The 24,891-nt window shown below is 39.6% G+C and overlaps 1 protein-coding gene across 2 annotated transcripts in view; it reads right to left on the bottom strand.

The window, feature by feature from the left end:
• The window catches only part of nkain4 (sodium/potassium transporting ATPase interacting 4), a 37,559-nt gene that overhangs the window by 7,282 nt on the left and 5,386 nt on the right, over positions 1-24,891 (bottom strand). For both annotated transcript variants that reach the window (XM_088408795.1, XM_088408796.1), the window contains exons 2-5: positions 19,347-19,484; positions 16,293-16,373; positions 12,737-12,937; positions 3,902-3,962 (exon numbers count right to left, since the gene is read on the bottom strand). In XM_088408795.1, the coding sequence (XP_088264921.1) occupies positions 3,902-3,962; positions 12,737-12,937; positions 16,293-16,373; positions 19,347-19,484 (481 nt within the window). The remainder of the gene's footprint in view (positions 1-3,901; positions 3,963-12,736; positions 12,938-16,292; positions 16,374-19,346; positions 19,485-24,891) is intronic.

The following is a 24,891-nucleotide window of genomic DNA, read 5'->3' as shown; positions in this document are numbered from 1 at the left end:
GACATGCTAACGTGAGCCTATCCAGGCACTCGGCAACACAACTCTCTGACCCACTTTACAAAGAGGATTTTCACTACCGTTCGCGCTGACGGTGTGTCTGCGAGCCGCCGATAAGTCTGTGTTGAGATTCACACGCTACACAAACGCGGAGTCGGCCGCGTGCCAAGATCAAAACATATGCGTGCACACATGCATATATGCACTCATGCAGTCAACATTACTGAAGTGGTTCACTGAAACAAGTGTCCCAACTAATGAGTTTTTTTCAGATGCGAGCAGACTGCAGACGATTTTTTGGTTGACTTGTAGGCAACTTTTGAATGATGCAAATTCATCAACATAGTATGTAGTACAAAGAAGTATACAAATGTATCGCTGCACTAGGGGTGTAGCCATATATTCTTTTCTGTGGCGTGGGCCAGGTGGGGCACAGTCAAGAGTTACATCAATTAAAATCATTATTTGTGTTTCATGGTATAAATGTATATGCAAATATGCAGGTAATATAAATAACTGGCAGATATCAAGGGGTCTAAGAATACTGCACGCATATAAAGTTGGCTAAATAAAATAAACATTTTCCCGCGTGGGGGTAGTCAAAAGGGTGGCCAAAGCCACTCCTTGTTATCATGTTGCGCCCCAAATAAGCAGACACACCATCAAAGAAAACATGTAAAAGTTTGTAACAATGTGTAAAAAAAAAAAAGTTTCCCTTATTCTGCAGAGTGCCTACAAGCAGGCGTGCTACAAAGAGAACCACCCGGCCATATCTACTGCGAGCAGGAAAGAGGGTTAAAAAATAAAAAACATGAAAAGAGAGGAGACTTAAAGAGAAAGTGAAATGCTGAGGCAGAAAGGGAGCTTGCAGTAAAAAGGCGCTTTAATCTACACATCAAATGAGAATGGAAAATGAGAGCACCTTTTCTTTAGGATGTGTGTGTGTGTGTGTGTGTAGCTGATTATAATAACAAAGGGCTGGCAGTTGAAAATGATGTAGCTGCAATTTCCTGCAGTTCAGTCAGGATCACAGAACAAGTACATGTTAATTACATCCAGAGTAGAGTCTCCATTAAGCAAGTGCAGATAAAAACATGTCGCTTTGTGGCCACTGCAATTACAAAGTTCAGCAGCATCAAGCAAGCTTTGCTGACCCAATGCATAAGTACTGCTTACGCCAAGCAGAACTCGAGGAAAGATTAACATTTCTGTTTTTAGCAAAACAGTTGTTGGAGAGCATCTTTGGGTTTTGGTCAAGCTGACTTTAGCGGCGATGACATGGCCCTCGGGGCTTGATTAGGGAGTGCGCGGCGTTCAAAGCATGGGGGACCCGTTGGGGAAAATGCAAAGTGCTCACAGCCAGTGGCTCTCTGGTATGTGACCACGCAGTTAGACGTTTGAGCTGTTCCACACGAACATACATGACCGCACCAAATTACAAGAGGCTTCTGGCTCAACATGCAATTAGCTTGTGTTGTGTGTTTAAACATCGCATCGGGCTTTTGGGTGTCTGGCAAATGCGACAGACTTCTTCATGTAGAGGAGAGATCTGCCCCAAAATTATTCACGCAAACACAATCTTGATTTTCATGCGTATCAAATCCATGTAATTGTTATTTTCAGTTTTTTTTCTCACATTCTCAACTATAGCCACAATTTTCCCATTTGTTAATATCATGTATGCATTTATCTTGACTTATTTGCACGCGCATTTTTTAAGACAAACATCACGCTGTCGCAATGTATTCACACACACAGGTACTCAGATAGTGCATGGCTAATAACCAACTCCTCTTCCGTCCACCAGGAGGCAGTGTTGACAATTCTTTTGAAAAGAAACAAGATTTTCGCTTGAAATTGTAAATTCATTTGAGAATCTGATCAACGGTAATATCGCAAATATGTTTGTGGATCTAAAAAACATTTAAAAATCACTAAAATATCTGTGGATCTCAATAACATGCAAATTACAAATGTACTATTTAGAGACAAATCTCTCCCTTTACTATGACAGCCAAGAGGCTAGTTGCAAAACAAAAATGAAGTAGAGTACTTCACAATGCCCCCACTCCTCATACAATCTCAGCTAATCCTAACGGAGCCATTCAGCCAAAGCCTTCATAAAACCAGCACAGCATACTTTTGTACATAAGGCCAAAGCTATTAGTCCTGACTTAGCGCTAATCAGATATTTATGACTCCGGTTAACCCTTTGATCAAATTCTTACTGCTCTGATTGGCTGACCTCAAAGACGATCAATCAGATCGCAGCAGCTGCGTCATTCATCACGAGTGTCTCTCACTGGTTTTTCAGTTGTCTCTTGTGTTACAGTTCACCACGAAACACCGCATTATTAACAGGCCTCACTGTAAAGGATATTACTGTGTGGGCTCAGGAATAGTCAGTTACATCTCTCCCATGCAAAACAAAAGACATACATCAACAACATCCAGAAATTCTGACGCCGTCTCTGGGCCCGCACTCAATTGAAATGGACAGCTGCGAAGTGGAAAAGTGTGCAACGGTCCGAGGAATCTACGTTTCAAACTGGTTTTTGGAAATCATGGACGCGATGTACTCTGGGTAAAAGAGAAAAAAAAAGATCATAATATTTATCAATTTCAACGTGCAACATCTTGTCTTTGTGCTGTTTCCAATTAAATATAGGTGGACAAATTTCTGCAAATCATTTTTTTTTTCTGATTTTTTTTTTGCACAATGTCCCAAATTCATTGGAATTTGGATTGTACACAGACAATCTAGGTCACTTCACACTAAAGCGCTAGAATGATTATGTCTCGAAACACTATCATGATAGATTTGAAAATAAACCAACAAAATGTGCTTTATCTGCAGATGTCTACATCAAAATCAGGTGAACGATGTATGAAAAAAAACAGTTGGTATATCGCTGGCATGAGGACGAAAATTCATAAAACTCCGATCCCAAAGGGGGCGAACGTTTGGGAAAGTCGGCGTACCGTAGCGGACGTTTCATTCTCCATACGGTATGTTCAAGATTACATTGGCTGTACAGGTTCCGCCAGCCACTTTTGAAAAGACAAAATAATAAGGCGACAATTTAATTAACATTGATACATTCATATATAAAACTTTGACCTTTGAACACTTGATTGCAAATCCTCTGCTGTATATGGCACGTATCAACGACAAAAACAAATGCTGGATTTCATCTGGAGAGATGCCCCACCAGCCCTCGACTGCCACTGTTTACACTTTCCAGCTTTGCTTGAGGAATTTTCTCTCTTACAAAAGGATGTGTATAGCTTGCATATTCATGAGCAAAGGTCATGTCGTTTGCCATCAACCCTATTGAATTCAAGGCAAGTGATCAACTTGGCCTTAGCGCAACATTCCACATTCTTGCCTTCAAAAACTCTTTGGTTTGTGTTGTTCAATGTTGTGGGGTCACTGCCCATATGCACAGTGTAGCATCATCCAATGATTTCTGAAGCATTTGGCCAGAACACTTTGGAGTTCCACCTGCTGCTTTTAGCAGCATTATCATAATATGATCAATAAAAAAAAGAGAACCAGTTTCACTGGCAGTCATACATAAACACTGCAGCTTATTGTCCCATTACTTTTGCTCCCTTCAAAATTGAGAGGCACATATAAAAGTTGTTGTCCTACACCATTTGCCTCATTCGGGTTTAAACACCTTTGAACTTGAACTTTTAGATGAACAACTGTAATCTAGAGGTACAAATGGATGGTGGTGCATTTCTGACACATTAAACAAAGCGCCAACATACTGTATCCGCGTTAGAGACAGCTTGACTGACAAAGAAAAAGCACACCGCTGAGAAAACAAATGCCAGAGTACATCAGGAGCGAAGGAAGTGGAAAAGCGTTAAGTAGGTAAATGTTAAGATTACTCACAGCTGTCTTCCTCGTCTGTCATGGCGCTGACGACGTAACAGGCATAAACGAAACCCAGGAGCTGTAAACACAATAGCAGACGAGCCAGTTTAGACAATTGCACATTGCAATCACGCAAACGCACATCACAAAAGCAGATTTGTCAAAGAATTTATGTAGACTTGCTAATATCAGAGATTTTGGATGTAGACCGATATCTTTTTTGCCTGATATTGGAATGATATCAATATCAGATCGGAACATTTCTAATTTGTGTACATAACTTTATGAATAGCAGCAGTAAGGAACGATTGTGCTCGCTGATTCAGCGGAAGATTACATTTCTCTAAAGTAAAAAATACCATAAAGAAGAATGTTAAGATACCACATCAAAGTACCATATCATATTTGAATGATAAGAAAAACTACATAAATGCATAACAACAATTTGGCTTTCACCTTGGCCGGTTAATATTAACACATCGAAATATTCATAATTGGGTGAAGTTATGACGCTTCAAAACATATTTTTTTAATTTATTGATATCAAATCGTCATTAGGCTCAGTTCAAACATTCAACCATCTTTCTCTTGTTCTATTTTGAGACTAGCGCACACTGAAGCCTGACAATGAGGACCTCTAAAGCAGCACCCTTCAAACTTTGACCCAAGAGTTGCCTCTGCTCTAAGCACTACTTAGAGCAAAAATTTCAACGCGTTTCCAGTGTGCATATACTATGCGGTAGGAGTTTGCACATGCAAACATACCAGACAACCCACAAGTGACTGCAGCTATTAATTTGGTGAGAAGAGCCTCCGAAGTGGCAGATGGCTGTCATTGCCTGTGAGAGGGACACGGTGAGAGACGAAGACGGCGCGTCTTCACCCTGCCTTCCATTTGGTCCTCTTTCATGCCAAGTAAAGCAGCGCCGGGCATGCTGCCCTGGCACACCAGACAGGCAAATGTCTACGGCAGTTAGAAAAATGCCAAGAGGAAGTGCACAGACGTTGGCATATGTGCCAAAAAGAAGGGCACGCAAGTGGGCAAATGTGAAAAAAAAGCAGATCTTAAAATTAAAAGTTCCAGACCCAATGCTCGAACGATGCAACGACTTGTGCATGTTGCATTTGCATGGAGTACCTTTATCCGGTCTGTATTTCCGCTCAACTCATATTCATTCCCCATTAGTGCATGATTGCTGGTCTCATTCTTCTGGAGTTGACAAAATGGTGGCAAATTAGCCTATCTTTGCTTTCGAGTGTAATCCTGACATCTGCCAAGTTACTACTTTTCAGGATAATCTTATCTAGGTTACCTAACAAACTTGGTATTCATCTTATGCCATTCACTAGGGCTTGCAGCAATCAAATATTTTGGTATTCCTACTGGAAATTTTTCCTTGGTTAAGGGTTTTATAAAACCGATCTGATTCACCGACCGACCATTCGCTACCACTTGGTCCAGGGTCGGGTCGTGGGGGTAACAACTTAAGTTCTTTCCAGATGCCCGAGCAACTTCAACTGGCTCCTCTCAATGGGGAGGAGCAGTGGCTCGACCCTTAGTCCCTCCTGAATGACTCCGCTTCTCACATTATCTTTAAGGGAGAGCTCGGACACCCTGCAAAGGAAGCTAATTTCGTCCGCTTGTATCCGGGATCTCATCCTTTCGGTCATGACCCGCAGCTCGTGACCATAGCTGAATCATGGATACAGAAGACAATGGATCTAAATCCCACTTAATCATACATTTAAATGTTTTATTTTCAGACAATCTACAATTTTGTTTACGTAAACTTAACTATGCATAACAGCCGACCATTTTACTCTCAAGAGACGGAGATTTTAGACAAATATCTCCCCATTTGAGGTATAAAACAAAAATGACAACAAAACCACAGCAGCGATTTTTGCTGTTTAAACACCAAAATTGGAGTGAGCTTGCTTTGTTAACAGCAACCGTGTCCCAACAGGCTGCTGCTATCTATTTAAAAATAAAAGTGTGCCAAGGAATGGATATTACAGTATTTGGAAAGGTAAGGTTTATTTTGAAGTTCTCAAGGAGTTGGCATGGTGTTAGCAATCAATAAAATAATAAGATGACCAAGCGTTATCATAAACAGTTCCTTCTACACTAAAGTTTACCACTATTCATAAATTATGGATTATGGAAATGATCTTTGCATTACCGGTGTTGGCAGTGTAGGATCTAAGAACTGCTTTTGACATGGTAAACCACACGATCCATTTAAATAGACTAAAATTTGTGGCTGGTCCCACAGAAAGATGTTTTATTTTAAGTTTAGATAAATGTTTCTTGAAAGTCAATGAAGTAACATGCGGTGTACCTCATGGTTCAATTTTAGACCCTTTTTCATTTAATTTATATATGCCCCCTTTGGCGGTGTCATTAGGAGGCCTGGAGTGAGTTTACACAGCTACACTGATAACACAGTTGTACAAGTCTCTCTCCCGATGACGTTAGTCCATTGAACGCTCTTTTTAACAGTCTTGTAAATCTCAACATAATTTCACGGCAACGTGACAAGCTAAAAAGCAGGCAATGAGCACATCAAGTGCATCTCTAATGCCGCACAACAATAAATTCACACAAAAACCAAAAACAATCAATTGCTTTCAAACAAGATGTGTTCTGTTGCTCAGACTGCTTTCCTTACCAATAATTTTCTATTTGCGCTAATTAAGATGAGCATTGAAACATGATGCTAATTTTGACCTATTGATGTATCAGAAACTTTAGCCTGCCCTTATAAATCGGTGGATGCTTTGAACTGAAACTTTTCAGAATTCAGATAAGGGGCTTCCTTGAGTAGAAGTGAAAAGAACAATGAGGATAATATATTGTAGTTAGTATATCATTAGTTATACAGGTTTACTTAAATTAGAAGGTGTATTTTGACCAATTTTTCAATAGGCAGTATAAAACAAATGGATTCCCCCAAAAGGGCATGTTTCTTTTCAGCACAAAAGGCTCAATTTCTCTGGAATGCTTTGAATATGGTTGAAGTGGCTTTTCCAAAAAAACTGCATTTTAAAAATTGTCATTAAAAAAAATCAAATCAAATAAAAACAAAATCCTGTCACATTGCAACATCGCTCACAGTCAGCCCTCGTTTTAACACAATGTTCCTGCAGATCTATGCTCTGTCCCCCGTGGGCAGTGAGCAGCGATAAGAGCTGAGACGAGGGTCGCAAGCACATTAAGTCCCACGAAATTGTGCAGAAAAAAGAGTTAAGTACTGGAGGTGGGAAAACATCTAAAGAAATACCATCCAGTGAGCCTTCTTTCGCGATTTACTTTGCTGGAGAAGATGTATTCCCGATAACACTAATGAGGGTGACAAGAAAGTTCAGTGTGTGTGTGTGTGTGTGTGTGTGCGTGCGTGCGCACAAGCATTTGAGTGTGTGAACATGACCAGCTGCTGAGGTAGGTAAAAAAAAAAAGGCTACTAAGTGTCTGCAAGGGCTAATGAGGGTCGTGAATAGAGCACGCTTAGAATGGCGTGTTCCATTTTCAAAGCGCACACTCTCAATCATACAAATGTACGAGCACCCCGCGAGGCACAATCAATTTCATCTTTAAGAAAAGGCGTGAGACATTTTCATTGTTGACCAGATGTACATAAGTCTTTATAATAAACGAATCAATCTGGTGTTGAAACCATTATTGATTTCTTCAGTGTTCACAAAGGTTAATGCTCCTGTTCCTTCATGACTTGCCATGTGCACAAAAAAATGTGACTCTGTAAGAGGTGTTCATTTATGGAATCATTGCGAAACTGAATTGAAAATGTGATTTGCTTGCTTTGTTAAATAAATGTTAAGAATTAAAACCATAAAAATGAGTGTTGTTCCATTCCCGGTATCGGAAAAGGTCCCGATACAGTACTAAAATAGTGGTATGGGCATCTGTGAGTACTAACATGCCGTTTTCCAATACTAATATGGAACGTGAACGCAGCACTTGTGTCGTGGTGTGTTCAATGCATGCCGAGCCAGGATATTCTGTTGGCATGGAACACTCTTAACCGATGGCAGAGGTTGAGGAAAAACAAATAATACTGACGATTTTGGAGCATTTCAAACATAGAAACTCCAGTTGGGTAGGGATGGAAAGAAAAGAAAAAAATATCGGCCATAAACTGCACAGCCGGGTATCGGAATCGGTATTAGGGCCAGAAAATCGTATTGGAGAAACACTAAAGAAAATATAAACGACGTATGATTTTTTTTTTGTTTTTTTTTTAAAGTTGGAACAACTGATTGTGTTGCCAGAGTGTTGAAATGATTTTTTTTTTTTTTAACCCTTTACTGGGCACAGCAGCCGCTTTCGGCCAATAGTCTAAACCAGTAAAACAGTAAAATGGATGTATACTTTATCGAATTAGGGGTAGATATACGTAAGGCTTCTAATTTAAATGATGTTTTGGTCTGATTTGAGTTATGCGGTTATGAGTCAAACCCCCTAATATGGGGGTTGAAAATGAGAGGGAAAAAAAAAAACTTGACTTATACTCGGAGAAATACGGTACATATTAGCTTCACAAAGTTTCAATTTTTCAAGTGAATGTACCCACAGTCTACACAACGATGTGTCAATCTGCAAGTAAACAGTGCACTATTGATTGTGGCTCAGCACCAGGAATGAAGTCCAAGGTAAAATAGAGCAATAGAGGTGAAGAGACCAAAGGGGGGGTTGCAGATGTCTTCTAGGTTAATTACACAGGGCCCCCACCCTGCCTGACAATGAGGCTTCCCTCTCCAAAATGAGATGTTCGTGTGTGTGGGCAGCTGAGAGTTAAATCATAAAACACAAACAGTCTACAGAGGCCACATCCTCCTGTTCATTTGTACGAGCCCCTCCCCCATCAAAACACACACACATTTTTGCGTCTAATAACTGCATGGTATGCAAATATCCCAAATTACACCTCGTAGACATGAGATGCTATCCTGCACAGATGAATGCTGTGCAAGCAATGAAAACAGCTTTGTTTTCAAATGCAGTACCATTCAAAGTTGAGATCCAAGTGGGTGAAAGGCCACAGGGACACGTCTGACCGAGACATACAGAAAATGCATAAAATGCTGCCTCTCAAATAAAAAAAAAAACACAAACAAAAAACAAGTGTTTAAGTGAGTGTAATTAAAGGAAAACCAACTTCCCTGCTCAAAGGATAAACAATTAAAGACAGTCTTTGAGGTAAAACAATCTTATGAAAGAAAATGAATTGCGATTTTCTGACATAATGCAATAATAAAAAATATAAAATCATATAATTGTAATTTTGGGACATTATTGTTTATTCTCAAAACACTGTACTCAGAAGTGTACTTTTGACCTGTAATTGACAGGAAAAGTAACTACCGGTATTTTCAAATTTAAAAAAATGTCTATCACATAATTTGGATATTTTTTCAGGCAGTTTTCAAATTTTAAAAAATGTATATCAAATCATTTGGAATTTTTTTCAGGCAGTAATCAGAAGACATAAAATGAGAAGAATGGACAAATAATTGAACAAAAACCTCAGTGTTCATTGCAGTTATCATGACAAAGGTATGTTTTGTCTTGCATTTCAAATATTATCTCTGTTAAATCGAAGTAAAACTCAACAACATAAATACATTTACCATATACTTCAGAATATAAACTGTTCCTTTTCTCCCTTTAACACGTCACACTTAATGTACAATACCAATAACAAATAGGGGGAAAGTCAATTTATTGCTCTGTAAATGAAAACAACAGTTACCCAATGCTATTAGTTTAATGGGTGGCATGAAAGTGCCTTTATTGTGCGATAAGCAAAGCGCTGGTGACAAGAGGAAACAGATTGAGAGAGGCTGGCATAGAGTTCAGAACAACGCTCTTTCCTTTTATCCGTAGGTCGGCTATGAGAAACGTGAAGGTCAAACGGTTTGACATCGTGGTTGGAAAATGAGACAGGAAGACAGGCCGCACTGATAGATTGTGTTGGGCGAGGCGAGGAGAAAAAGAGGACCTACGCTGTGGAACAAGGGAGTGAAGCAGACGTGACAAATGTGCATGATCAGCTTTCGCTGGAAAATCCCATAATGACAGTCACTGAGTAATTTGTGAATGCATTAATTCAATGTGATAGGAGTTTGTGAGCACTTTGTTAACCATTTTAGCAGAAGTAACTGTCACACAAAAATTAAAGTGACATCTGCAGACATCTGACGAATCTTTTTCCACCATTTTTCACCACTAGACGGCACTCATTTTTACATACTGCCACTGTAATTACATTTGTAGAGCTACGAATATGTGTATTTCACTCAGCATCTCCAGAAGATAGAGTGTATGACATCATCCATTTTATTTCTGGCTTCTCTGCAGGAAAATTAGCACTAATGATAAGTGCGCCCGTATACTTACTTACAGTACGTACTTGAAGTACTTCCTTACGGTACTTATAGTAACACAATACAGGCATGCACTCACTATAACACAATTGAGCAAAATGTTGTTTTATGTTCATGAATGGCTCTTAATTTGAAAGAAAAAATGTATTGCTTCGGTCAAGACATTGAAAGCATTCAATTATGTTTGCTGATACTCGCAGAATCCCTGTTAAACTTTCAAGTAAAAGTGCCTTCACATACCCCCCATTTGAGAATTGCTGCACTAGAGGACATTTGTATGATAATTTGAAAGCAGTGTGGAGCAAAATATTCCCATCAAACTAAGCCCGGGAGTGATCAATACGAACATGCAGAAAATTTCCCGTTGGGACTGGGGGATGAAACCTGCTCCTAAAATTGTGAACTAACCTTTCTAGCACGTGAGGCAAGTAAAATCAGCCTCCTCAGGCTCCTTTGTCATCATCAGCATTTTAAGCAGACAGGGACAACGTGCCAGCACATTCATTTTTCACCAAAATGACGGAAACGACCATCCTTGGAGCCCCAGCTAAATATTTTATAGAAACCTTAAAGAGCGCCCTTGGCAAGACAAAAGACCTTGCGTTCTGTTTTTTTCTACTTCTTATGAGCTCTGCTTGGCTGGCTGCTACACACTTCAACCCCGACGGCAAGAGGGCAAATGATCATGCAATGATCTTAAAGCAGCATTATGTGGCTCATCTACCTTCACACAACAGCTTCAAAATCATTCCTGTATGAGCATGTTGTTGCCATGCTGAGTCCGCATCACCAAAATCACTGATTAGTAACAATTGTGGGACGTGTGCAGGCCTGTTTCTCAAATGATCAGACGAAATCTGGACAGAGTAAAAGTTTCTCCTTGCATTAACAAATTGGTTGGTACAAAGTTTACATTCCTCTTAGGTTGTAAAGATCCCAAATTCGAGAATTGGTAATAATGTACAAATTCTGTTTTCATTAATAAGCCTCTGTGAGTGAGGGAAAGAAATAATACAAATAGATTTGCTTTAGTAAGATTTATGAGATGACTTACTTCAAAGTGTTACAAAATAGACTTGCAAAATATCTGAGAGCATTAGGAGAGTGATTCCCAAATGGTATTGGGTATGTATGATTTAACCTGGTTCCTCCTGATATCAGCAAACGTAATTAGGGGCTCTACACTAGCACAGGTTGGGTGCAACAAAATTATTGACTGCATCATATTTAACACTGCAATTTTATAGACTTATATATTAGTAGTAGTAGTAGTAATAACGCACAAGGCGTCTGTATCTTAGCGTATATTCACTGGAAAATTATTAACAATCTGGGTACGGGTAACAAAGTCCTTTGCCCATCTGCACAAGACGTGACTTACTGAAAAGACAATACTTCAAGTGCTTTAATGAGCTCAAATCTAAATTTAGAATATCTCTAGGCAAACTAATAAAAACAGCAACAACAACAAAAATCAATTATGAAAAGTGCAAATGCTTTAAGAACTTGAAATTGCTTTTTAGAGGACCACCCCCTCACACAAACATGAACATATTGTGTTTTGTTCAGTTGTTCGGTTGCCCAAATAGGTACACTGCAGACTCCTGTTATTTATTGCTTATTGACGCCATGACAGCAATAGTACACCTTTTCAAATTGAGAACAAATTAAGTGGAACATGGAACTGATTATTAAATCGTATTATAGTATAAAAACACTATCAAAAAGCCTGTGAAGCTTTTTGTTAAATTTTGTACACACGTGCAGTCATTAGTGACACAATTTTACGACAGATGAGCTGAGAATAAAACAGATGACATTGTACAATCAATCTTCAGGACCCCTTAAATAAAATACATCCAGAGATACCACTACAAATGTAGTTGTAAAATGTAATAAAACAAACACGGATGGATAACGCAACCCTCTCTTAAAAGTCTCTTCTCTTTTAATCAAAAACTATTTGTGTTAATTAGCGGGTACTTGGTTGAAAATAATATTGACAGCTACATAATTTAAAAAAAGGTTGCGAACCACTGTCTTGGGAAATTGTCCAGTTGCACTCTTGTTGGTCAAGAGAACAACAAATATTTAATTTGTTGAGGCTAACTGGGAGAACTTTTTTTTTTTTTTTAATCACAAGACACAAAACAGACAAACAAGAGCTACGAACTTTCATGATTCTTGCCTGGATATCAGCTATCTGATAAAGTATCTGTTCAGGTATCTGTATGATAAGCTATCCCCCCACCCCCTCCACATACACACACACACTCACACACGCACACACACACACATATACACTAGGTAAGATCCACAATACTTTAGTGCTCCTTTTGCATTCAATTGTCTTCAAAATCAATTCAGACATAAAACACACCATTATTAAAAGATTCACTATAACACATAGAGTTGAAGTACACAACTTTAAAGTGCAGCGATACTCACAGCAGCCAGAATCTGTGTCCCACTGTGCATGACCTCAATGTACTCGTAGTCCATGAGGCAGCCCATGACTGTGATGTAAGCGGGGCTTTCGGTGGTATGGGCTTCTTCAGCTTGTGGAATCTCGCTCCTCACACAGCCTGGCCCGTGCTCGCTCCACCATGAATGATGGGCTGAGATGTTAAATGTTAGCAGGTCACTGTCCTAGAAAAGAAAAAGATTGACCCTCATTTATCAGTCGCTTTGATGGGGAGATTTGCAACATAGCTTTCATGTTGCCATGGCTCATCTGTCATAAACGAAGACATCCATCCATTTTTTTTATCCGCTTATCCTCATGAGGGTCCCATCCATCCACCCACCCACCCACCCACCCACCCACCCATCCATCCATCCTCACGGGAGTTCCATCCATCCATCCATCCATCCATCCATCCATCCATCCATCCACGCACAATGTCTAACCACCAAGTATTTAATCCCGCACATACGGACACTCACACCAGTCAATACTTCACCATAGCAATCTAACCTCCTGTGTGCCCAGCGTGACAAGACATGCATTATTAACAGAGCCATATGCTCTCCTCGAGCATCCCATTAACCCCACACATGCTATACGGTATGTATGCGCATGGTACTTGTTCCCTTGTCATGCAACCCTCAACAACAAACTGACTGCCAAGTTGAGCATGTACTAATTTGGACTAAAGGACTCAAATTTCTTTTCATTGGTATACTTCAAGGTTGTTTTAAGGTCAATGAAAGAGAATGAAAACACTGCTTGTATGCATGTCGTGATTGTTACTATATTGACTTATTGTTCAATGAGAAAAATGAGCACAATAGGTTTTGTTTACAGATGTCAACATTTTCTCACAATGTTTCTTCCCTCTTCTGTCAACTTGTTTGTTGCTGCGGCGGTGAGCACTCACACGCACTTGAGGTGAAAATGGTTTGGAATAATGGTTAGGTTCTTCTTTCCTAGTTCAGTTTGTATGTCTCACTCTTATTATCACACACAAATTATTTCGTTTTGTAGTGAGGTACAGCAGCATATTGTAGCGCTAATGCTAACATCGTTTGGCTACCAGCTATTCTCCACGTGCTTCTTATTTTTTTTTTTTTGCAATTTCATTGGTTGTTTTTGCATAGTGCATTCTGCAAAAAATTAACCCTCCAGTATATTAAAGAAACATGCGACCGGGACCAAAAACACGCTTAAAGTGCCACAACTAACAGCAAGTCCATGTGACAGACTAAATCTACGTCGTTCCAAAGCAAAATCTCTCAAGGCGCAAATCAATCTCATCTCGGAAAACATGAATCAACTCATTTCAATGTATTAAAAAGCCACCTACAATCTCTTGTTCCTTTATTACAATCCGAAGTGCAATAACTCGCAAACACAAGACCTACAGCATTTATAAGGAAATCTCCAAAGCCCTTGTGTTCTTGCATGAAGATGACATGCGGACGTGCTAACCACTCTTCCACCGAGCCGCCCTCTAAGTACTTCCATCAAAATCTTTTGTTTTCTTTGAGACTTCTTAACGTACAGAATGAACACAGCAATAACAGCAGTTTTACATTCCATCCGTCAGATTACAGTTCCATCTCTTCATTTAATAATTAATCTGATGATTCATCCAAAACTGTATATATGAATCAATTCCTATGCGTGGGGAGAAAAGTTCAGGAATCTTTACGGCTATTTCACTGACCTATCATTTTGTTATATTTTCAAATGACATCAATATGAAAGCTAGAAAGTAAATGCGTTATTTATACAAAAATGAGAAAAGAGGCAAGGGAGGACAGTGTTGGTCTTGCGCCACGGGAGACAAGAAAGAGGATCAATACGAGGTGACGGACCGTGCGCCATATGACACCCCTCCCGCCTGCTTGAAGGCTCTGGCTTGCTTAATACAACACACACTCCCCCCCAAGCCTCCCGTCAAGGTTGTGCAAGGCAGCTCTGACTAAATTAGCCGACTGTCTCATGATAAAATGTGTCAGGGGTTTAAAAGAAAGCTGTGTGTCAAGTGTGTTTATGTGTCCGCGCTCCATTAGCCAGCTCTCCTCCTGGCCACCATATGCGGTGCTGGGAGCCCAGGCTGACTCCATCTGCTGGGTTACAGCCCAGCCTCAGCCCCCAGCAGCTGGCCCCCACAAGCTCCATTATACAGCACGCACAAACACACACTCATAAGGGCCACACGGAGCAGAGCCAAGCCACAGACAAGAAGCACTGGACGGTGCCTAAGCCTCTCACACAACGGCCGTTGTAGCCGAGCTTGACAAGGTGCTTGTGAAATTCATTTTGGATGTCTGACAAGGTGTTATATTGGCTGCATGTATTCATTATTATCAACGGTCAGGCAGCCAATGAGAGAAAATGGAGATCAATGTGAGGAAGGGGTGGAGGTTATGTTATTTAAGAGCTGAGGAAGAAAAGTGGGCGAGAGAATTATTTAGGGGAACAATAGAGGGAAAGACAAGGGCGGTGTGTTGAGAAACAGTGGGTAGAAAATGTTTACACACACAGCATGCTCGATAAGTTTTTTTTCCAGACAGATACCAGTACGTGCACTCAATTCTTGCGTAGTGTCCGATACCAATACCATATACCGATACCATGGCACTTTTGACACTAGGGTTGCAGCTATCGATTGTTCTTAGTATTTGAATCGACTATCAGGTATTTAGATAAAAGAAAAAAAAAAGATCAACTTGTATTCATCTTGATGATCCACATTTTCTTTACTTAAATTTAAACTGTGCTTAGCGCCACTCTACTGTCTATCCTCTCTAAAAACATTTGAAATCTTTCCCTATAAATTTTGGTCGACAAGACGAATTTGCCACTAAGTAGAAAAAGACTTGCTGGTAAAGGTCAGAGTTGAATATACTGTGATGAAATTTTAATTAAAGTGACAATATGACAATTTTAATTAAGACTGTGAAGAGATTTCTTAATTCAACAATGTTTAGTACTGTTGTGCCACATCATAACGTACATATCACATAAGAGACACATATTGGAATATTAACAGGGAAACTCAAAACATGGCACAAACTAAATTATTAAAAGTGAAGTCAACTCAAAACATTCAGTATATGTTCTGTGCAGCCCGACCTAACACAATCTGATTAATATTGTGTTTATGAAAGATGAATTATGAATCAAAATCTACTCCTTTATTGAAGCCATCTCAGAGGGCAGCCATTTTGCATGTTGATATCGGCTGAAAAGGACATCACAGTTGCACAAGGTTAACAACCAATCACAGCTATCTGAGCTTGATCACGCCATGTCATTTTTAGGTGACAAAATCGCCGCCCCCTGAGGCAAACAAAAAAGGTGCATTTTGCTGAATAATATAGAACTATTAATATCGCGTTTGTGTGATATTAATCAGAATGCCTTGTGGGGGCTCATAGAACATTATGTAAACGAAGGTTTTGGTTTGACTGCCCATTTAAGTTCTAAGCTAATATGGTTATACTGTGCAAGTGGTCATGTAGCAAGTCAGTGTATTTGTCACTTTAGCCTCACCTTGGATAAGCCGCCTACGTTCAGGTAAAAGCAGATAATGAAGACGTTCCAGGCTACCCAGAGAGCCACCCAAACTGCGTACTGAAAGAGAGGAAAAAATGGTTCATCTTTTTATACCCTGCCTTAGTATGTAGACACACATTCATGTTACTCATTTTAATAGTAAGGGGGAAAAAAACATACGATTAAGTGTGTGGTCCCCCTGGAATACGTTGAGAAATATTTGGGCAACACTTCTATGAGAGCAATGGCTAAAATGAACATGAATAGAGTAAAAAGTTATCCTAGGAACATGAATGAACTAATCCACTACAGTTTGGCCTTTGATTGATACAGTATCATTTGGCAAAATTGCTACTTTTAACATTAAGTCCTAAACGATAGAACATCAAGTCGAAACAAAATGCATGAGTGTGGTATCTGTATTAATTTGTTTGTATAGATCCCAGTTAGTTGTGGTTAAACAATAAAAAGTAAAAATATACCACAATGAGGCTAAGCAAACAAGAAACAGATTAATAATAAAAAACAATATAGGCTGCATACAGTCATAAACACTTTATGTTATAATAGAGCAACTAACAACTTTTGTCTGTATGCCTGAATGTTGGAGCATTGCTGAACCCTCGAGGATTTAAAGTCCTCAACACTACTCCATCGAAACCTTCTGACTCACGCTGAGCGGTGTGTTATTAATGTGTCAGAGGAAATGTAGACAGATAAACAGCACTTTGGTGAAAACATACCGTACGTGTTGAATCATGAAAATGTCCTTGCTTGCTCACCTCCCTTTTTTGCGTCCAACGACTTCCTCTTCTTTCGACCCTACGTGTTTTTTTCTCAGAATTGCTGATAAAACATTTGTAGTCAGCGCTCTGTAGCACATATCTGTAAAGTTTGTTTGTTTGAAACTTTGTTCCAAAGGCTCGAACCCTATTGTAAATTTAATATTTTTTAGGGATTTTAAGGACAATTGTTTTATACACATGACAACTGTTTGTTTCGTACCCCCTGCGAAATACTTTTTCAGCCAAGTAGCCTCTGATCAATCAAAGCATTTTTGGATGAAAACCACAAAAAAAAAAAAAGGGGGGGGGGGGGGGGGGGGCTTAAAGCATCTTATTAAGCGATACATGTCTGATTTTTAAATCTTTGGAGCTACATTTGTAGTGGTATCTCTGAGCATATTTTATTCAGCATCTCAAGATGATAGATAATGTAACATCATCTGTTTTACTTCGGGCTTGTCTGCTGGGAAATTGCATCAAGAATGGCCGTGAGCATCCATTTAGAACTTAAAGTAAAAACATGCAATGTGTTTCAAAGGACTCACTATGACACAATTTAGCAATAACTGTCTTCCTGTTCCAATTAATTTGCACCTAATGTGAAAAGAAAGCTACTGTTCCTGTTACATTAACTTAGGTTTGCTGATAACTGCAGAAATCCTGTTAAAATCTCACAATCTCCCCACTTAACCCATTTTGAATATTTACTTCCTTCTACTTTGTTTCTGTGCATGAATATCACAGTCATGATTTGTAGACCAAGCATGACCTTCACTGTGTATAATTGTGATGAGCCCCACTCCCACCACCGCCTGTGCCTGGCCCATTTTAATTATTTAGACCTAATTACCACGGTTACAATGATTGAAGGGTGCTGCACAATGCACTAGAGAGGACAACGTTTGACAGAGGAAACACCTTGCGGCGGTTGTCGAATAAAGCAAGGAGAAAATACATGGCCTTTGCATTAAATACAATGGTGCTTTGGTATGTGTTTAATTCATTCCGTGACAATGCTCCTAAATGAAAACAATCATATCTCAAGTTAGCTTTCCATTATAATATATGGATAGGCCTTTAAAAGACAGTTCAAAGTAAGGCTACAAATCAAAATCCACTTAACGGACCAGTGTTTAGGACCGACCCTTAATTTTAGGGTCAAATTCTGAATAACATTTGGAATAAATCAGAATATATCAACATCTTCCCAAACTCTTTGTATTTTCTTTTGTTAATTTCCGCAGATTATATATTTGTTGCGGGTTACGTTAATTGTGTTTAAGATTTCACACATTGTGAACAGTAAGTGAATGCAGCGCCAGTGTAACATTGAATGCACTCCAAGCGGGGTTTTTTTTCTGCTTTCCTCACGACGCAGTTCAAGTTAATTTTGCCATAAAAACCCGAAGTTTCACCAAGTTTATGATTGTGTGCATATGACAAAAGGCCGCAGTTAATAAAGGAGTCAAATGGAATACCTTTCCATGTTCTCTTCCATACTTCTGGCCTTCATTTTTGGGAAGAAAAAGGATGTCTTATATTTGGGAAAATACAGTCATCCCTTAGCAATGCCAAATTGATTAAAAAAAAAGTAAGACTGAGGCTGATTGTGTAACTCTCAAACCTCAGGAGGCAGTGGTGCAAAATAGTGAGAATACAAGCAGACAACATTGCTGATTATGAATATTTCATTGACATTTGACCTCCAACTCTTTGTCATCACTGACCTCAGCCGTTAGTGTATTTGTGAGTGTTCCAAACTGCTTATATAATTTGCTGTTCAAAGCTAGATGCTCTCTGTCATATTGTGGCTCAAGGCAGACCTAATGTGAAAAGTTTACTGTACACTTAGGCACTTCTTTTTTGTCTTTCCCGACACTGCACTTCACATTAGTGATCAGCATGCTTCGCAACTCCTACATCACCTTTGGTAAAAGCTCTACTTGTTAGTAGGGTATTCATAGAGGAGAGAATCCCCATCACGCAGCTTGTTGCTGCTGCTCTGCACGGACATAGGATATCAGTCAAGTGATAAAAGTAGCTGCCACTGTGGAGCAAGCACGCTTAGTTGTTATTGCTACTCAAGAATCGCTTTCCAGGAGTATGGGTGACAGCGCCATTAGTGAGTTTTTTGTTTTTGTTTTTTTAAACCAGCTGAATGTTGTTTGAAGATGAATCTTTTTAGGTTGAATCTATACAATGTTTGTCCCAATAGATTTAGATCAGATTTACTGGATCGGGGGATGACAGGTTTACATGCACTCACCACAACAATGTAGCGCGGTCTGTATTGGATGGTGCCAAAGAGGCCAAGGATGACAATGATGATGTGGAAGAAGTTAGCGAGGATGGGTGCCCATTGATACCCCAGGAAGTCAAAGACCTGTCGTTCGAGAGCCAACGCCTGCAAAGCAAGATAAAGAAAAGAGACCATCATTAGTATGTTTTTCTTTCCTGCTTCTGGGAACTTTTTAGGTCGACACTGTTGTTGTCTCAAGAACTAAAAAGCATTTCGACTCACGGCGACCGGCCGATAATTCCGCGCTGAGCCGATCCGGCGGTGCGGCTTGAGTGGTTCTCTTCCAACAGTGGGAGCGCCCCGAGGGCAAAGACTGCAAGTTTAATAAAATCAACAATGGCAGATGTATTGACTCGACCACTACTGAGCTAAGGAGAAGCTCACAATTTCCTCTTGCTGCCAACAGCCTCTTGGACCGAGAACACTTTACAGGAGCTGAGGAACATCCTCATAAATACCACAACAGGGAGCTTAGGCGTTTATGAAACGTAGCTGTTTTCACACAGACAAACAGTGCGCACATAAGAGCAAGCTAAATCCACTACACTGAGACAAAAAATCTAAAAATCTGCCATGACATGCTCCATTCCCACATGGTTTTTTGTCAGGACTTTATTTTATTTAAATTCCTGAGCACTAACATACATAATACAAAATCTACTTCAGAAGGTCGCATTACAGGTGTCACTTTTAGCCATCCATTTTGCCACTTGCTGTCGACGAAAAATGACCTCACATTTTCTCAATATTCTACATTGTCCTGACTTTGCTTATAGAGAAATTATTAATTGACAACATTAGTCCAATATCTGTATAATTATAAGTCATGTATTTTCTACACATTTTGCTTTCCTGTGACTTGTTGTTGCTTTATGTCAGGAAATTATATCATGGAAATTAGCCTATTGGCTAAAATTGGGTGCATTTACATTTTAGTATTGAACTGTTCATTGATGTACATTGTCTCTCTGTAGCAAGTAGAGAAAATATATGAGTAAAAACCTTAAATATTGACATCATCACTCCCCGTCACCTTTATTTAACCTCCATTTGGGCAAAACAAAGCAATTTGAGCAAAAACGGTGAAGGGAAACCATATAAATCGGAATCAAGCCCCTTTCGATTGCATTGCCAATTTGTGTGCATGCGCATGCGTGTATGTTTGTGCAAGCCTGTAGTGACCAGGCGCTTTGTGTTGACATGTCATTTTCAGACTAGCACACACAATGGAGCCCGCTCCTCTTAATGAAATGGAAATGTTACCAGGCACCCATTGAGACCTGGCGACGACAGACAGGGAGGGAAGGCGAGATGATCAAATAGAGTGTGACAATTAAGAGCCCTTTGCATAGAAAGCAAGGGCAATAACTCCACAGACGCGGCAGGAAGTGACAAAGGACGAAGTACGTGACCACCAACGAGAATAAGACATGCACCATGAGACATGAGCCCTTGAGTAGTTCTCACAACTCTTTCAATTAAAAAAAAATGATCAGAGCATTTTTTTGTACTGGATACACGGTTATTAGTGTACACTAGGCTGTCACATTTTTAGAATAGATTATTCTATCCATTATTTCATCCAGTAATCAAATAATCGGGTGAAATTTAATTTGATTAAAGCACACTATGAAATCATTACTTTCAATAAAAAGGGCGAGCAGACTGAACCACCAGTCTGAGTCCGTCCTTATTCGTACACAGGAATAATTACAAAAACGAAGAAAATCACTTAATCGTTAACAAAAAAATGACTTATGACAAGGTTTTATAGGGCACCTTTCGCCAGCATGGTATACAGCGGTGGCTTCAGTGTTAATACCAGCGTTTAGCACAAATTCGTCACTAGCTAGCAGTGCTCCAGATAGCCTAGTGAGAGCAGACTGACAAATGACTGAGCACCAGCTCCTAAGAAGTTCCGCCTATCGCCTGGATGATCCATTGCTCCAAATCTCCAAACGGGTTCGAGTCTGCCTGTCTGACATAATGTAAAAAGAGTGAAAGCTTAGTTACGCCATTATACTGGGTATATATAATGTATAGGCATGAGCAAGGTGTGCATGTGTTCCAAATCCTCCTCTCAGCGCTGCAGTAAGCCTCTCAGATCGCCGCTAACTCAATTGTCTATTGAAATGACGGCAATCAATCTTGAGGAGTGAAAGATCTCACACACAAACCACCATCATTCAAGTCCATCTGGCTAAACGAGCCCACATCTCCGAAGAAGCCGATCACAGGGGAGTGGGTTGGAATTTGATCAGCAACACTCTTCCAGGAGTAGTGAGCCGCTAACGTAGTGACCTGTAAAACCTTCCTACTGATTGGCTGATCGTGCATAAATGGCAAGCAAATCCTGTGTTTTGATTTTGGTACATATGTGGATGATTGTTACATACTCAGTGATCAGGAGTCGCTCTTATCATTTAACGGTATTAATTGTACATGAAAAACTATTTTATGATCAAATTAATTATGGATGTAATATTAAATGTAGACAGCTATATGCCATAAAACTTGAAAATGGCTCTAAAATGTCACCGGAGGGCAGGACAGATATGGACAACTTGTCTCATTCTTTCAAGTGAAACAAGAGAAGCTTTTCTTCATTTTTTTGGGGTGAATGCACGACAACTTTTAACCTTTTTAGGAAGTCAGACTAACGGGAAAATCTAATTTCACTGTGCATCCAAGTAAATGCCACCTAAGTAACAGCTATTGTCTTCCCAATTGAAACAAGTGAGATAAGCAATAAATCACAGGTCTGATGTCTCTTTGCCTGAGCGAGCTTGCCTTCACTCGTTTGCTCCCAGCAGGCATTAAAGTCGCTGCCGCCAATTCTTCATGCCTGGATAAAGTCATTATAAATTACAGGGCTGGCCTGTGCAACTAATAGTAGCAATCCGACGTGTCGAGATGTTGATAAATCGCAGGCCAAAGGTGGTGCCTGGACGCACTCAAAGTTGATAGAGGGATTAAGAGGCAGCTAGTCATCACGAGCCACTTGACTGCTTGCAGTTTGTGATAACGTCTTTGGGGGTCAATGCTGCGGGGATTATCTTTTTGTGATTATCCTGATTCAGGAATCTTGATGACACAAAGGGTTATTTGAAATAGCGGTATATGATTGGTACTATACATAAAAACATATTATTGGCCAGCCCAGTCAAAATGGACTTTTGCCTAATATGACTAAGTTCAAATGGACCTCTAATAGTTGTCAATTGCAGTGAGGAAGTTAATATTCGATTCTGCTGCTTACTGACAGTCATACAAACAACAAACTCAATTAATTACCTAATTTTTCTATGATCAAAAATGTATATCAACTGGCTTATATTGTTTAGTTGTGAGTTACCTTGAGGCACTGAATTTATTGTTTTCAAAAATGTTTTGATTTGGGCAAAAATGATATTAGACAAACACTTTTCTTTTTCATTTACTAGATACTCTTTAATTGAGTCTTACTTTAGTCAGGTATCTTGCATGTGCATATCTTTGAAGACCGTTCCATCAGACAGTACAACAGTAGTAATACATTTGACAGTACCAAAAAAGTGTGTATGTTTAATCTTCACTTTGTCTGCAGCCAGGGACGGAATGGTAAATGGGCATTGCATTTATAAAGCGCTTTTCTAACTACAGTGGGCCCCCGGGTTACGAATTTAAACCGTTCCCCGGCTGGGCTCGTAAGGCAAATTCCCCAAATGGCGGGCAATCCAAACCCAAGCCCAGGTAAAAACATCAAAATTGTACATACATATTAAAAATTGGTACCAAAACAGTATAGTAAGTGCTACGTAAATATAATATGTATACAATCAGAAAACATCATAAATAAAAAAATAAAGAAAGAATTTATTTACCTTTTAGTGGCGCTTGTTATGCCCATATTCCTTAGTAAGGGTAGCTTACATTTGCAGAAGCTCGGTTAAAATCTAACCGTAAACGTGCTTTTACATACCCTAGGGTCCTCCTGTTTGATTAGTAAATGTTGCATTAAAAACAGGAATGCAGCTGAGATATTTAAAGCTTTTTTTTTTTTGCTTCATTTGATGACCACATTATTTGACAGATTGAGCATTCTCAAATTGTTGTATAAAAAAAAACATCATAAAAGCGATGAAATTAACAAAACCAAAATCAGTCTGTCACCTTCCTTATGAATCCAGACCAAAATGGTAAAGCGTCAACTGACTCACCTTAATTATCAAGCAGCAATTTAATTGACTAAGTAAATTCTCATAATGGCTCGCAGCAGCTGCTACCATCTAACTGAATGAGCCAGGGAGCCTTTTAATCCACCGCCACAGGATGTTAACAACTTCATAGAATATATTATAGCTTTGGCCTGTTCACACATGATACTTGGAGAAAAAAACCTAAGTAGTCACTACCAATAAAACATGCCTGAACACTCGTATCTTTGGTTGTGAGAAGCAATGTTGTTCAGCCCCTCAACGGAGTCGAATCAATCAAGGATCCCAAAGCAATTTCTGTCATGCCATCGTAAACAAATAACACTGCTGCAACCGTTGAAATGGAAAAAGAGAAATGGGCTTGCAAACACTTCCAGTTTTATCTCCATTATAAAGTCAAATTGCAGTGTCATTTATGTGGCGTGCGCACACGCACGCACACGCACACACACACACACACACAAATTCAACCTTGTGCAGGGACGAATATCCCCAGCAAAGGTTAGTTCATCAAAATTAATGGTCTGATAAATGGATGACATTAAAAGTGTAAATGGTCATATTGGATATAGGGAATAGGGACAAAAAGATGGTATTTCAACACCCACGTCATTAGAGTTATCTAGGGATCAGCGAGTACTGAAACTAGTACTGGTATCAGGCCGATACCTCGCTTTATTACAAGGTATTAATCCTCACATTGGAAGTCGACACTCGTATCACCCTTGGAGCTATTTTATGTAGAAATCGCAAATTAGGAAAATAGAAAACTGCAATTCATAAACGCTTCACGTCATATTTGAAAATATGTCTTCTTTTTTAGGGGGGGTTACTTTCAGAGGTCATGTGTTTGCATCCACTTCCTGTGTGGAATTTTCATCTTGTCCCCATGCCTGTGTGGGTTTTCTCCGGGTACTCCGGTTTCCTCCAACAACCCAAAAACATGCCGGATCGGTATATTGGACACTATGAATTGTCCTTAGGTGAGTTTGTGAGAACGATTGTTCATCTTTGTGTGCCCCGCGATTGGCTGATTACCACTTCAGGGTGTACTCAGCCTACTTCTCGAAGACAGCTAGAATAGGACAAGACTTTGTCTTGCACATGTCCTCAGTGCGAGGCTGAAACACTTTCCACCATCCTGGACTTGGAACTGCGATCTGATCAACAAAGATTCATGTTGATTGCAGAACTTAACATAGTCTTAGCGCAGCACACAGCCATTCAAGACTGGTTGCATGTTGGGTGGGGCACCATCAAAATAAAAATTGCAACGAGCTATCTTTGGAACATCAGTTGTCCAGAGAAAATGATGT

The sequence above is a fragment of the Hippichthys cyanospilos genome, chromosome 2, assembly GCF_059441005.1.
Source record: "Hippichthys cyanospilos isolate Australia breed blue-spotted pipefish chromosome 2, RoL_Hcya_1.0, whole genome shotgun sequence".
Lineage (NCBI taxonomy): Eukaryota > Metazoa > Chordata > Actinopteri > Syngnathiformes > Syngnathidae > Hippichthys > Hippichthys cyanospilos.
The sequence above is the reverse complement of the archived record's forward strand: the minus strand, read 5'-3'. Positions and strand labels throughout refer to the sequence as shown.